Source organism: Cucurbita moschata, unplaced genomic scaffold (assembly GCF_002738365.1).
Source record: "Cucurbita moschata cultivar Rifu unplaced genomic scaffold, Cmos_1.0 Cmo_Scf00007, whole genome shotgun sequence".
Classification (NCBI taxonomy): Eukaryota; Viridiplantae; Streptophyta; class Magnoliopsida; order Cucurbitales; family Cucurbitaceae; genus Cucurbita; species Cucurbita moschata.
Genome location: NW_019268523.1, coordinates 4367828 through 4382146, shown reverse-complemented (window position 1 = coordinate 4382146; position 14319 = coordinate 4367828). Strand labels below are relative to the sequence as shown.

Genomic DNA, 14319 nt, shown 5'->3' with positions numbered 1-14319 from the left:
AAAAAAAAAAAAAAAAAAAAAAAAAAAAAAAGGTAAAAGAGTACATTTTACCATTTGAAACTTTAGTCAACCTTCAGTGAACTTATCACATTAGCCGACCCGCTGCAGAATTCCTCAAGTCCAACCGACACGCTAAGTTGCCAGGAGGAAGAAGCTGTGGATCACTTGATGAAACGCCTTGCACTTATTATGATGGAAGATGGTTGGAGCAGACCCACTTTTGCTCGAAAGTTCATTGGTAAGAACTCCGAACCATGGTAATCAACTCATTATGTACATTATGTTATACCTGGTCAACAAAATCTCAATGGTGCCAGTCAAAAGTGATCCATCATATAGAATAGTTCACTGAATACAGCTTGTATTGTTCATAACTTCAGATTCTGAAATCCTTAATTTGGCATTTGATACAATTTGGCCCTTACTACACTATTCGACTAAATATTCATGTATAAACTTTCTTGTAGGCTGCATATATATGTAATATAGTAAAGTTTTATTTCCTTTATTTCATTGTTTCTCTTTATGTTTATTATAATTTTTTTTTTTCTGATGAGCCATTAATGGTATAAAGGGTACAATTGATAGTATATCAATTCAAACATAGTTGAGTCGAACGTATTAGTTAAAGAAAGTAAAGGTAATGTTTTCTCAAGAGACTACCACTTAGAAGAAAAATGGGTTCGAAAAGAATGGCTTGATCATTATATATATTGACTCTTATATCCTACGTAAACAGATGTACAAATTGTAAGTAGGAATTTTCTGTCTGTAACCTTAATATACAACTTAAACTAGAACAATGAATACTTGTATGACTATAGTTTTGAAAAAGAATGTATCAAACTTGGTTTGAAAAGATAGTCTGATAGACAAGCATAATCTGGCAGTGTAGAGCCAAAGATAGTCCTCTGCTGGAAATCCCATTACCATAGGACTCAAAGAGAACACCGAACCCTGGCTGTTGTCTGCTAGAAGTCGAAGAATATGGCCAAAATCAATACACTTTGCTCTCAAACGTCCTCTACGAAAACTTTGAAGACAAAATCACGAAACCGTTTCGAGTATTGCTTTGGATCCACAGCAGAAATCAACGTTGGATCATATTGCATTGACTTGTATGCATGTTCAAGCTTCTTGCTAATGTCATAGTCTTGTAGTATGTCAATTATTCCAAAGAAAAGTATAACATCATACCGCTCTCCTGTGGGTTCCCCAATCAGTTGATTTTCCAAATCACTTTTTCTAATGGTCTTTTCAGCCTTTGCTTCCATGTTAATGCCCAAACTTGTGGAAGCCCACCTGTACAATAATCACAATATAAACGCTGCTTTTAAGAGTTTTCTTTTATGTTCATGAGGTTCTTCTTTCACTCAAAATCACAAATATGAGATTATTGTAACAGTCCAAACCGACCGCTAGCAGATATTATCCTCTTTGGACTTTTCCTTTCGGGCTTCCCCTCAAAGTTTTCTGCTAGGGAGAGGTTTCCACATCCTTTTTCGGGCTTCCCCTCAAGGTTTTCTGCTAGGGAGAGGTTTCCACATCCTTATAAAGAATGTTTCGTTCCTCTTCAACCGATGTGGGATATCACATCAACTTTTATGCAAGTTGAACATATTATCATTGAAACTCCCAAATATGTTACAATTTCGATGGTCTTTTTGTACCTTGAAGTGGCCATTCTCGGTATGCATGAATCTAAACCTAAACCATCATGGTCTCCATTTCCTGTGAAAGAGACCAAAAGAGAGAATTACATAACCATTAGGTGATAACGAATGGCTTGAGCTATGGAAAGAAAGATAAATATAAGACAAGAACTGACCAACGGGAGTACAATTTCCAGACTGATGACCATTAGGCGTGACCGATTCCTGCTGCGAAGTTTCTCGAAAGTGAAGACCGACCAACATACTATAATCCATAATTCTCTCCTGTTCGAGAAAGTCGCAATCCTTGTCGACCTGACTGCATAAATGAAATTCGGAACTTATAATTGTGGGAGAAAAGTAAGGAAGTTTGTCGTTGATGTCTATTGGAAGCACCCTAACCTTACAAGAACATACGAAACAAGAACCCAAAACAATTTAAGAAAATGAAACATAGCACTCTTAAACTCATTGTAACATAGTATCATGTATGATCTATAGCCAGAAACCAGGGTCGAACAGTCAATCATATGGTTATAAACTAAACAACAATCCATTACGTCGATTTTAACGATTTCCAAACAAAGTAGATCCTAAAGCACATCCCAATTGCCAACAGTCTCAAGAGGCTGATAGGATCTCAAGCCATTTTGAGAATATGGGTAGTGATTCATTACTGATCAAATAAACCCCAACACAAGATGTACACATTAGGATCTCAAGTCATCATCGTGAAGATATCTCACTAAACCAGTCTACATGCACATTTTATGGCATAATCAAGAGAAAAGTGCAATTTCCAAAATACAAATAGGTTAGTCAAGTTGATTTAAGAACCATTTTTCTAAACAAGTTTGAAGCAAATTCATTGATTGAGTTCACAATTTTTCTTGTTCTTCCACCAGTTCACATCCTAGCTGAAAATATTATGTTGTGATAGGCAACAGGATCAAAGGATCAAAGAAAGAATAACTAGCAACCAAATGTTTGATGACAAATACGCTAAGTGAAGAGAAATAACCAAGAGATTTACCTGCAAAATTCGTTAAACCAAGCATTTTGCAACCGAAATATATAATTTAAATCAAGATCTTTAAGGGTTGTTGTTGCATCTATTTCTGACTCTGGCTTATCAGTTGTTCGACCAAGGGAAGAACCTTTCAAGTCGAATCGCCTGTGAATAGCATGCTCCGAACAAAACAGATTCCCCATAATGACAAACCGCACCTGTAATTTCAAGACTGTCAAATGAAAGTAACTTGAGCTTCAAAATGATGTTAAAAATTTCCCTCATTACCTTTTTCTGAGTAGTGCCTGTTAATTTCACACAATGAAGACCATAGAATTTGGTAACCAGAGTGTTCTTGAAGTCTTGAACGTGCTTATAGTAGGCTGGTAACATACGTATGAGAACCTGCAATGTATTGTAGTACAAGTTTTAATTCTAGACATGTAACATGCATAGCATAGCATGTCTTTTCAGATTTTGCAGCCTCAGATACAACTATGTCAGTGGAAGCAGCAAGCTGGATCAAACAACATTTGAAAAAGAAGATACGAAAAAAAAAAGAAAATTCAGGGACAACAAGATGAGGAATAGACTAGAGAAACTATATTCTGTTCTCCTTGCAAGATTCAGCTTTACTTAGTAAGGAATTTGATGCAACAAGGACAAGGAAAACTCACTTTTACTTCAGCCTTTCTCATGGTTTTGATCATGTAGCGGTCATCATGGGTTAAGTAAAAGAAGCTTCCACTTTTTCCAGGGGAGGAAAGTTCCCGCAGGGCATCGTTCCCACATATCGATAACATGTAATCCGCTGGATCGACGTTGAACAACTTCCTTAGAGTCCTAAATATGGATATAATGATCCGTGAGGCTCTGCACTATTTCATTCCATTTGTAATAGTGAAGTGGAACATGTATGTATATTTTCTACAAAGAAAAGTTATTTGATCAATATAGGAGTGTAGAGTATTGTTCTGCTGTAAAGGAATTATCATCCTTTGGTTAGGTAGCTCTTAACAAATTCCTATTTTCGATGAGAGGATCCTTTTTACTTAAAAATCCCTGGTTTCCTGGTAGAACCCCATTCCGCCCAAATTGTTGCGAAACCGGCAAAAATCAGTGGTTTTTTGCACATTCTAATTATGAGAAAGGGTCATCCGAGCGTATTTGATATCAACCTCGAACATCTTAGGTTATCATAAATTATGTTGGCATATGATATAGTTGAATAAGAAGATAATTAATGTAACAGCCCAAGCCCACCGCTAGGAGATATTGTGTGCTTTGGCCCATTACGTATCAACGTCAACCTTAGGTTTTAAAACACGTGTACTAGGGTTTCCACACCCTTATAAAGAATACTTTGTTCCTCTCTCTAATTGATGTGAGATCTCACAATCCACCCCCCTTGGGTACCCAGCATCCTCGCTGGCACACCGCTCAGTATCTAGCTCTGATATCATTTGTAACAGCTCAAGCCCAAATATTGTCTGCTTTGGCCCATTATGTATCGTCGTTAGCCCCAGGTTTTAAAACGTGTCTACTAGGGAGAGGTTTTCAACGTGTCTACTAGGGAGAGGTTTTCAACGTGTCTACTAGGAGAGGTTTTCACACCCTTATAAGGAATGGTTTGTTCCCCTCTCCAACCGATGTAGTATCTCACAATCCACCCCCTTGGGGACCCAGCACCCTCGCTGGCACACCTCTCGGTGTCTGGCTCTGATACCATTTGTAACAGTCCAAGCCCACCGCTAGCCGATATTGTTTGCTTTGGCCTGTTACATATCGCCATCAGCCTAAAGTTTTAAAAAGCGTCTACTAGGAAAAGGTTTCCACACCCTTACAATGAATGTTTTGTTCCCCTCTCCAACCAATGTGGGATCTCAAAATCCACCCCCCCTTAGGGACCCTGCGTCCTCGCTAGCACACCTTTCGGTGTCTGGCTCTGATACCATTTGTGACATTACAACCCCACCACTAGTAGATATTATCCGCTTTAGCCCATTACATATCACTGTCAGCCTCAGATTTTAAAACACGTCTACTAGGGAGAGGTTTCCACACCCTTATAAGAAATGTTTTGTTCCTCTCTCCAACCAATGTTAGATCCACAATTAACCTTCTATCTCGAAGAATACAGCTATAGAAGTTGCACAAAACCATTTCCTAGATAACTCACCTAAGAAACAAATGATCATTGCAAAGAAATACAACAGTGATATTCAGAAGTTCTTATTTAATGGCTGACCTGAATACAACTGGGCAGTAATCCTTCCATCTGAAGTCACAGGACTGATGAGGAGGAGTGTACTTAGACCCTTCTGGTGGAAATTTCGTCCAAATCTTTTCCTTTGGATCAAATGCTGAAGCTTTCAAGTCAAACGAAGAGGCAGGAGCTGGCCTTCCAACAGAATGTCTGTCCAGATAAACAAGTAACAATATGGGACAGACACAAATAAAATCTCATAACCTTGCTATCTTTACTTAAACTTGTCCCCAAATCATGTCAATGGTTTCACTACTTAACTTTGGAGGAAATCAAAGAGTTCCAAAGTTATCAGTTTCGAAGATACTCAGTTTGAAATGCATATCAGATATGGCTACAATAGATATCACCAGAAATGATCATTCCATAATAGATAGCTACAAACACTTAGAACTTAGAAGCTTAGTAGTGATGCAATCCAAAGCAAGGATCAAATGAGGAAAAGGAAATATAGAACCACAATGAAAAATGATACCATTTGATGATATACCTGATGCCCAGCTGCAGATTTAGCATAAGTTCATAGTTCTTATGGCCTTTAGATATTGTAACACCTTGACCTCCCTTCAACTGTACTCTGGTCTGCTGTTGTTGTGCATCTCCTTTGGCATCTAGCTCATGAACATGAATATCAAGGGATCTTTCCAGTTCAGCTCTTACAATATCATCCTTACCTCCATCAACATCGGATTCAAAACTATGGGAATCAATTGAATCTCTCTGCAACAAATCTGCTCCTGCCTGGTGCACCGACTTCTCAGAAGGATATAATGAAATCCTTTCACATGGATATATCTTGCAATCACTCAAATCTACATCAAACACCTCATGAGGATCCCAATCCAAATTGTTATCCGTAGACCCAGATGGATAATAAGTCCCAGAATGTTCTTTAGGATTCTTACTCCAAATCCCAACATAGAAGCTCCCATCAGACCATCTGAATGTCCCATTTCCTTTAGGAAACCCATCTTCCCAATACCCATCATACCGCTTTCCATTGCTCCAAATCATTGTCCCATTGCCATTGATCTTCCCATTCCTCCATTTCCCAATGTAATGATTCCCATTCCGCCATTGATACCGGCCATGCCCATTCTGCGAACCACGACGCCATTCACCATCGTAGTAATCGCCATTAAGAAAGCTCTTAATCCCTTGTCCATGCTTCAAATTCATAACCCAATTACCTCTAAATGTATCCCCTGAACTACCCGTGTACGTGCCCTTACCATCCATAAAACCCACCTTGAAATCGCCCTCATAGGTAGCGCCGGATGGCCAGCTGAACCTTCCGATGCCATTTGGCTTCCCTTTACTCCAATCGCCGACGTACATACACCCATCTGTCCATAAGTACTTTCCATGGCCATCGGGAAGCTCCTCGAGCCATTGGCCGGCATAGAAATCGCCATTGGAGAGGATCTTCTCGGCATGGTAGGTGGTGGGGCCTGGTTCATCGTCCGTTGGCACCACAGACATTGTTGTAAATATGGTTCTCGTCTTCTTCCTTACAAGGGTTTGTGATGATTCTCGAAATGAAATTCCCCAGGCCCTCACAATGAAACTCAATTCTCTGCTCATTCTTCTCCCTCTTTCTCTAATTCATTCCCACCACCACCCCCACCCCCACATTCTTCCTGCATATTCAAGATTTGATGATTACAACAGAAACCCAGAAATGAAGAACAGGCTTCCTTTTCTGTGTGTTTCTTCTTGAATGCCTCAAGAACTAGAGAAATCAGTGGTTGTGAAACTGACCCAGATAGTGAAAAACGAAAAGAAGAATATGAATTTGTGTTGGTTGGATTAGGATATATTTCAGAATTTGAAAATGAGAGCAGGATTTGGAATGGCAGGGAAAAACAGAGTTGCAGTAGCTACCAATTTCCCTCTCTTCCTTCTCTCTCTCTGTGTTAGTTGGGTTTGAACGTAGAGGTTCCACACTTTTTACTCTCATTCCGCACTTCGCTCCTAAAACTGCTAACAGAACCAGACGATTAAGGGGAGAAACAAGAATGTTGATGATGATGCAATTGTTTACCATTTTTAGTCTCTTTTTTTCTTTTTTTTCTTTTTCTTCTCCTTCAAAATCATTATTAAATTAGTCTTCCTTTTCTTTATTATTACTAAAAATTTGGCTTAAATTTTGTTTTGAATTTCAACCAAAACTTTGATGTTCTTCTATTTGGATCTTTGAATTTTCAACTTTTTCATTTTTGTTACGATATTTTATAATATAATGAATATTTTGAGCCTTTTAGAACTAAAATAGAATAATCTGATTTGAAATGTTTAATTTTTATCTTAAGGTTATTCATATCATTGATCGAAATATTCAAATATTTAGATTCTTTTATCTTACAGGTAATGTAAGGACCAATTCGGCACATGATAGCACCGACATTCTCAAACAATGTGATCACGTTATTTATTTCTTGTTTTTAAGAAGGAAGACTATCTCTACAAATTAACACGATACTTTGATGATGACGAGGAGGGAAGGAGGAGGAGGCAGTGGTGTGTGCAGTGAGTTGTCTCAGGTGCACAAGAGATGGTGGTGATGGGCTGGACATTGTCTGCGTGCCTCTCACATGGGGCTTTCTTTTCTTGTACTCGCCCTGCATTTAAGGATCATTTTCCCTTCCATTTCTCATTGTCTATCAATTCTTTTTCCTTTTTTTATGTCATTGGACAACTTTGACCACAATCTCGATTACATGCTAACCCTACGATTCAACGTGTTGTTGAACTAAAAAACTTAAGGTCTAAACATAAATGGTGAATTTGGAATGATTTTTTATAATTCAAGCCTATCGCTAAAAGATATTATTCACTTCGTCACCAAGCTCATAGTTTTAAAAAGTATTTGTTAGAGAGAGGTTTCACACTTGATATGAACCAAGAGACATCAATCATACAATATGCTCCAATGAAAATAGGAAGAAAATATTATTGAAATTATCAAAAGATATTTCAATTCATGCCACATCGAAAGAAGAATAAAGGTTCATGTTATAAATTTTGGGTGGATTACAATTTAGAGTTATTGTATTTCATTAATGTATTTTAAAACTTTTTATTTACTTTAGATTACAATTACATAGTTAATTATGACTATTAAGTATGAATGTTATAACTTTTGGAATGTCTTTAATAGTTTTATTGAAGCATATTATATGATTGATGTCTCTTCGTTCATATCAACACCCCTTATGATGTTACGTTATAAATGTAAAAAAGAATATTCTTATAACAAATGGGTTATGAAGATTTAAACGTCCTGCAACAAATGATGGAGTAAGTAATTCTCGAAAACCAACAAAAATATTATTATTTTATATAAAATTATGATCTCATTTTCATACAACATTTTATATTGTAGACAAACATCATATTTCTAAATATTTTAAACAAAACATCGAATCAAACGAGAGCAACTCATCCGGGGTTAAAAAAATTCGATGACCCAATAAATTCGATCAACTCAATCTTGTACCATTTGAATTGAATTATGAACCTATTTAAATTGGACGATGTTCAAATAAATAATATAATTACAATTACATATATTTATTTAATTATTATTTAATTTCATATAATTATTTATTCTCTCATCATTCTTAAAAACAACTTTTTAACTATTTTAAAAAGTAATTTTTTAAAATATATATTGAAATTGAGTCCAGAAACTCAATTAAATGTTTAAAAATAAATACATATATTTTATAAGTAACCTGAAAAAATTGAATAAATAATCCAAACAACACGAATCAATCTCAAATAATTGGGTTGGGTTGTTTAGGTTGAAAAAATTTACAAACCGAACAATTAAATTTAGTCTAAAAAAATATCCAAACGCAACCCAACTTGACCCATGAACACCCCTATTCATATCTTTTCTTTTTTCTTTTCTACTCTCGATCGTAAAATAATTTTAGTCTTAGTCACATATTTAGTTGTTTGAGTTACGTTTATTTAGTTAAAAAACACAGCATAAGCGAGAACAAGCTAGATTCAAATCTCTAATCTCTTGATCGATCTCATTAAGCTATATTTACTTAAATTGGATAAAATATAGATAAAATGGCCTGAGTCAATTATAGAAATCAACAATAAATTCATAAACATAAATGTGTATTATTTCTATTTTGATTTTTTACGAGCTAATCTTCATATTCCACATCGAAACTTCTACAAAATGACGAAAATACCCTTATAATCTGTAACATGTCAAGATCACGTAAAAATATCAATAAAAATGTCAACGAAAATTTAATACGTCGAAGACGAGTGGAGCCTATATCATTTTTGGTGCCTCTCGTCGACGAACACTTATAATGAGTTGGTGGGACCGGTTTGAAGTTAGGGTTTTGGAAGGCAATGGGAGGTGTGTTGTGTTCCAATATATGGCTTCAGAGGGAACAAATAAAAACCCTAAAATTTTGAACTCATTCAATTAAGTTTGTGATGTCCTCTATTGTCCCCTTTTTGGGTGTTTTTTCCCACTTAAATTCAATGCCCCTTTTGTCTCTAATTTGGTAGCCAAAGTGTGTAATACCCTTTTTCGATCTACGGTTTCACAACAATATATATTTGGATTTTTTCGGGAACTGAAAAATATTTGTTACGTGTATTTTAATGGTAAAGTTTATGACCTGATGTGACATGATAATTATAATGTTGGAATAGATGAGTATGGTCGAAAGCGTGAAATTGTGTTTTTTTATGTGAGATCTCACGTCGGTTTGAGAGAGAAATGTAGCATTCCTTATAAATGTATGAAAATCTCTCTCTAGTAGATACGTTTTAAAATCGTGAGACTAACAGTAATATATAATGGGCCAAAGTGGATAATATCTACTAGTAGTGGGCTTGAGCTGTTACAAATGGTATCAGAGCTAGACACCGAGCGATGTGCTAGTGAGGACGCTGGCCCCCAAATGGTGGACTGTGAGATCTCACGTCGATTGGAGAGGGAGATGAAGCATTCCTTATAAGGGTATGGAAAGCTCTCCCTAGTAGATGTGTTTTAAAACTATGAGGCTGATGATGATACGTAACGGGTCAAAGCAGACAACATCTATTAGCGGTGACCATCAGAGCTAGACACTGAGCGGTGTGCCAGCGATGACACTGAGCCCTCAAGGGGGTGGATTATGAGATCTCACATCAATTGGAGAAGGGAGCGAAGCATTCCTTATAAAGGTATGGAAATCTCTCTCTAGTAAACGCGTATTAAAATCATGAGGCTGATGGTACTACGTAATGGGCCAAAACGGACAATATTTACTGGCAATGGGCTCGAGCTATTACAAATGGTATCAGAGCAAGATACTGAACGATGTGCTAGTGAGGACGCTGGGCCCACAAGGAGTGGATTGTGAGATCCCAGCGGTTAGAGAGGGGGATGAAGCATTACTTGTAAGGGTGTGAAAACCTCTTCTTAGTAGACACATTTTAAAATCATGAGGCTGACGACAATACGTAACAGGATAAAGTGGACAATATCTCCTAGCGGTGGCCTCGAGCTGTTATAAATGATTAGATATAATGTTTTTTTTTCTCGTGAAAAGATGGGTTCATTAAATAATCAAAAGTAATTTTGAAAATTTTAAAAGTATCAGAAAACGCTAAACTATGGTGTAGTTTTAAGAAATTTTAAAAGTAATGATTTTAATAAAAGTATTTTGATCGTAAGTGCTATTGTATCATTAATGTTCGATTCCACCGTGCTTAAACTCATTACTTATACTGAATTGATGTCTCGAGCTAAATTAAAAATAAGATTAATTATCTTTCACCAGTGAGATGGGTCCCTCTATTTATATGTTTTCCTCTAACATATATATCAAGGTCATACGATGAGTCGAACGAGATTTAGAAGAGGGAGGTCACATACCTCAACTCGATTAGCTATGATCCTCTTGGAGAAGTCGGTCTTCTCATCGGCTCGACCCCAATGGTCAGTAGCATGCCTAATGGGCCCGCAGTCGTATCAATGGTATTAAGTAATCAAATTTATGTTAACCTAACCCTTGAAAACTTCAACAACAGAGACCAAATGGCAATACAAAATAGCCTTTGTATTAAAGAGTTGAAATATAAACAAACAAACACTTAAAACCAAATGAAATGACATTTAAATACATATCCAAATGCATATCAAAGAGTTCAACATTGCTACAAATATTATATATATATATATATATATATATAGTCTTTTTTTAATATATTAATGTTTTTGTTAAATTAAAGAAATATTTCATAAAATATTAAAAATATCTATCACTAATACGAACATAAATATTAAACTAAATTTATAAAGCTAATTTTTTTATATTTGAGAGTTACGTCTGTTTTTAATTCTTAGGGCTTCAAAAGTTTTAATTATGCGATTAAATTTTCACTAACCAAAAAATTTTACCAAATCATCTGTTAATCCACGCCCACTAAAAAATTCTTTTGATATTAGTGATGAGGTGTGACTGATGTTTGATATTTAAATTTTATGATATTTTATTTACTAATTAAAAAAATAACTCGACAGTCCAATCCAATAAACTCAAAATTTTGTATTGCTCCAAAATATTTTCATAATCCGACCCAATATAAGTCGAGTACACCTCTATTTGGCTTTTAGCGTTCAATTTTATCTCTAATAAATCTCTGAAAATTCAAATTTTTTAGAAATTAAATTGATTTATTTAAAATAACTTATCTAAACTTTTGATTTTATATTTAATAGATCAGTAAATTTTTATTTTAAAAAAAAAGACTAAAATTCAAACATTAACACCGAGTTCGAAACTCAACGATAAAACTTTTAATTTTTATTATATAAAATCGAGACATCGATATTTTCACGTCATTGATTAAAAAAAAATTAAAAAAAAAGTTAAAAGTTGAAAATCAAAAGTGTTGGGGCAAGTGGGGATTTATTAATGCAACAGCTTGGTGACAAATGAGGACAAAGAGGGGAATAATTGGGACCTAACTTTATTGCATTTTATGGATTTGGTAAACCTTTTTTTAATCATTCTTTTATCTCTTTTTGGTATCTTCATGTGATGTTATTGCTTTTATATTTAGTAATCAATCAATCAAATCAAAATCCAATTCCCGATTCCCGATTCCGCTAATATTAATATTCAAATAACTCTATAACCTATACGTCTTTTTTGTAATAGATATTATAAAATTGAGACGTCACGAGGATTATAACCTATGATTTTTAAATGTAGTTAGTAATGTTTTTTTTATAGCTATCTTTTAGTTGGACGAATTATTCGAAAAGGATCGTTTTACTGTAGCACAGACACGAAAATTTAAGCATCGATGTAACGAACTATGAGATCTCACATTGGTTGGAGAGGGGAATGAAGCATTTCTTATAAGGGTGCAGAAACCTCTCCCTACCCGACGTGTTTTAAATTATGAGACTGACAGCGATACGTAATGAGCCAAAACGGACAATATCTACCCGCGATGGGTTTAGGCTATTACATGACTCATGTCAACGATCTGGATCAGAATTCAAACATATAAGAGTGAAGATTATTCCAATGCTTGACTTAGTTCTTATGACTGAGTCACCGAGAATGAAGGTGTACCATTTTAGTATTTGTAGTAACTTTCAATTATATATATCATATTCTCATGATCTCGCACGTTCTCGTTCTAATTTTGCTCATTTTACAATTTTTTTTTTACACAAAATTTTATTCACAATTTATGACAAGAATTCAAAGAGGAAATAATACATTTTGTGGTTAGAGAATTAAGGCCATTGTGTTGTTAGTTTTGGGCCAAAATTTCAACATTATTTGAATTTTTTCAGTCTATTTGAATTTTTATATGCTATATAGGATTAGGAAACCTAGCTATATAAAGGTTTATTATGTTAATCTTCAAATATCTAATAATTAATTAATCGACTCCGTTCATGTTTTTCTTTCGAGTCTAGCTAAGGGATACAAATATTCAGTTGCATGCTCGAAGTAAATTGCTTTCACGGTGTTTTTTATTCTTGAACTAAAAAAATTCGTTCGACTATTCTAACAATTTTGATGAGAACACTTTGTATCTAATGTAACCTTTAATGTTGATTCACAAGTTGAGCGTGAGTTCGTTTATGTATAAGCTTATGAGTGTTTGTCGGGTCGGATTTAGATATTTTTTTAGATCCAACTCAATTATTCGAGTGGGAAATTTTTTCGATTAAATATTTTTTGTTGGGTTGGGCTGGATTCTTTATCATTTATTCAAATTTTTTATTTTAGTTCTACCGTTTTAGAGAACCAACAAACTAATCCAATTTATAAAATTTTATTTATTTGAATACAATTATATGAGTTGGATTAATTAAGTTTTTTGGGTCATCGAATATTTTGAACCCCACGTACCTTAAATAAATTTAAATTTCACGTTCATTTATCTTATATTCTTTAAGAATTTTCTTAGAACACGTCCGATGAAACATGTCAAAAGGATCTGGGCTGGTTTGTGGGGTAGCCTTCAATCTTGTAAAGAGTTCTAGTTAATGTGGTCATATTGCATAGGATGCAAGAAAATGTTGAGGTCAATACCGAACCAAAATTTCGAATCTTAAACATGATGACATTGCAAAATCTGAATTCTGAATCACATGACATTATTCATAATTTACAATAAACCAAATGGACTAGTAGATCTGAGGTTCAAATCTTCATTCGTCTACCCTAATCTAAAGGTATTTTAGAATTATTTTGTTCCGACATTAAACCAATGGTAAACTCAATTTAAATATCAAAAATATATTTTGTTCTTCCGAAAAAAACGTAATCATTTGCAGTAACAATTATCATTTTGAGTATAATTTTGATAAACAAAATGTTAAAAATATTATTGATTGCATAATCGTTACCAAATTATGATTAATTTATTTCTCTGGAGAAATACTTACCTAAATCGGAATTCAGCATCGGCTAGGGCGAGATATCTTTATATTCAATTTGCAGTTCATCGATCGACTCCGTCGCTACAACCACCGCCGGGAAAGATCGAATAAAACAGAGCAAAGAAAAATAACAGAATAACAGCAAGAGATAGTTCGATTACCAGCACGAATCAGGCCTCTGTGGCGAGAATTTCGGCGAAGAGAACCAGAGAGCGACGACTTTGATCGCCGGCTGAGATCCGCCGCCGTGGCGATCGATTTAAGGCATAGTGCTCTGAAGAGCCGATGACTGCGGAATCGATCCTGAAATCTGCCGAAATGTGGAATGAGAGAATGGCTGAAGTCGACGAGTATTCTGATTGTGGCGGTGGAAAATGAAGGTTGGGAGTTTTTTTTTTTTTTTTTTTTTTTTTTTTTTTTTTTTTTTTTTTTTTTTTTTTTTTTTTTTTTTTTT

At 35.1% G+C, this 14319-nt stretch overlaps 2 protein-coding genes and 1 long non-coding RNA gene across 5 annotated transcripts in view; 1 reads left to right on the top strand and 2 right to left on the bottom strand.

The window, feature by feature from the left end:
• Window positions 1-7637, top strand: part of LOC111445003 — an 11373-nt gene extending 3736 nt beyond the window's left edge. The window contains exons 8-9 of one of the 2 annotated variants that reach the window (XM_023083178.1): window positions 109-238; window positions 7295-7637. In XM_023083178.1, coding sequence (XP_022938946.1) covers window positions 109-238; window positions 7295-7401 — 237 coding nt within the window. In that variant the 3' untranslated portion in view covers window positions 7402-7637. Of the gene's footprint in view, window positions 1-108; window positions 239-3135; window positions 3293-7294 lie in introns of those variants that run through there. The other variant, XM_023083177.1, reaches the window with a different exon arrangement.
• Window positions 686-6978, bottom strand: LOC111445001 (phosphatidylinositol 4-phosphate 5-kinase 6-like). 2 transcript variants are annotated; one of them, XM_023083172.1, is made up of 8 exons: window positions 5418-6978; window positions 4910-5077; window positions 3339-3504; window positions 2950-3066; window positions 2686-2879; window positions 1829-1971; window positions 1671-1731; window positions 686-1302 (listed from the first exon to the last, which is right to left on the bottom strand). In XM_023083172.1, exons 1-8 carry the CDS (start codon window positions 6509-6511, stop codon window positions 1014-1016), a joined length of 2232 nt encoding a protein of 743 aa, XP_022938940.1. In that variant the 5' UTR covers window positions 6512-6978; the 3' UTR covers window positions 686-1013. The 2 variants fall into 2 exon arrangements, with proteins under 2 accessions (XP_022938940.1, XP_022938941.1); XM_023083173.1 differs by having other exon boundaries at window positions 1188-1302; window positions 1829-1967; window positions 5418-6521.
• A 6065-nt stretch (window positions 7638-13702) lies between the features above and the next one.
• On the bottom strand, window positions 13703-14234 carry LOC111445413. Its single transcript, XR_002710852.1, has 2 exons — window positions 14027-14234; window positions 13703-13946 (listed from the first exon to the last, which is right to left on the bottom strand). It is a non-coding gene; the product is annotated as an uncharacterized LOC111445413 (long non-coding RNA).
• Between the last annotated feature and the right edge of the window lie 85 nt (window positions 14235-14319).

What these genes read in the sequence shown, in the direction of transcription:
- LOC111445001 (XM_023083172.1), bottom strand. Translation starts at nt 6,511, where the DNA reads ATGAGCAGAGAATTGAGTTTCATTGTGAGGGCCTGGGGAATTTCATTT. An exon ending in TGGAAATTGTACTCCCGTTG is followed by an intron (nt 1,732 to 1,828) that starts GTCAGTTCTTGT and finishes TCTCTTTCACAG; the next exon opens with GAAATGGAGACCATGATGGT. An exon ending in CCGAGAATGGCCACTTCAAG is followed by an intron (nt 1,303 to 1,670) that starts GTACAAAAAGAC and finishes ATTATTGTACAG; the next exon opens with GTGGGCTTCCACAAGTTTGG.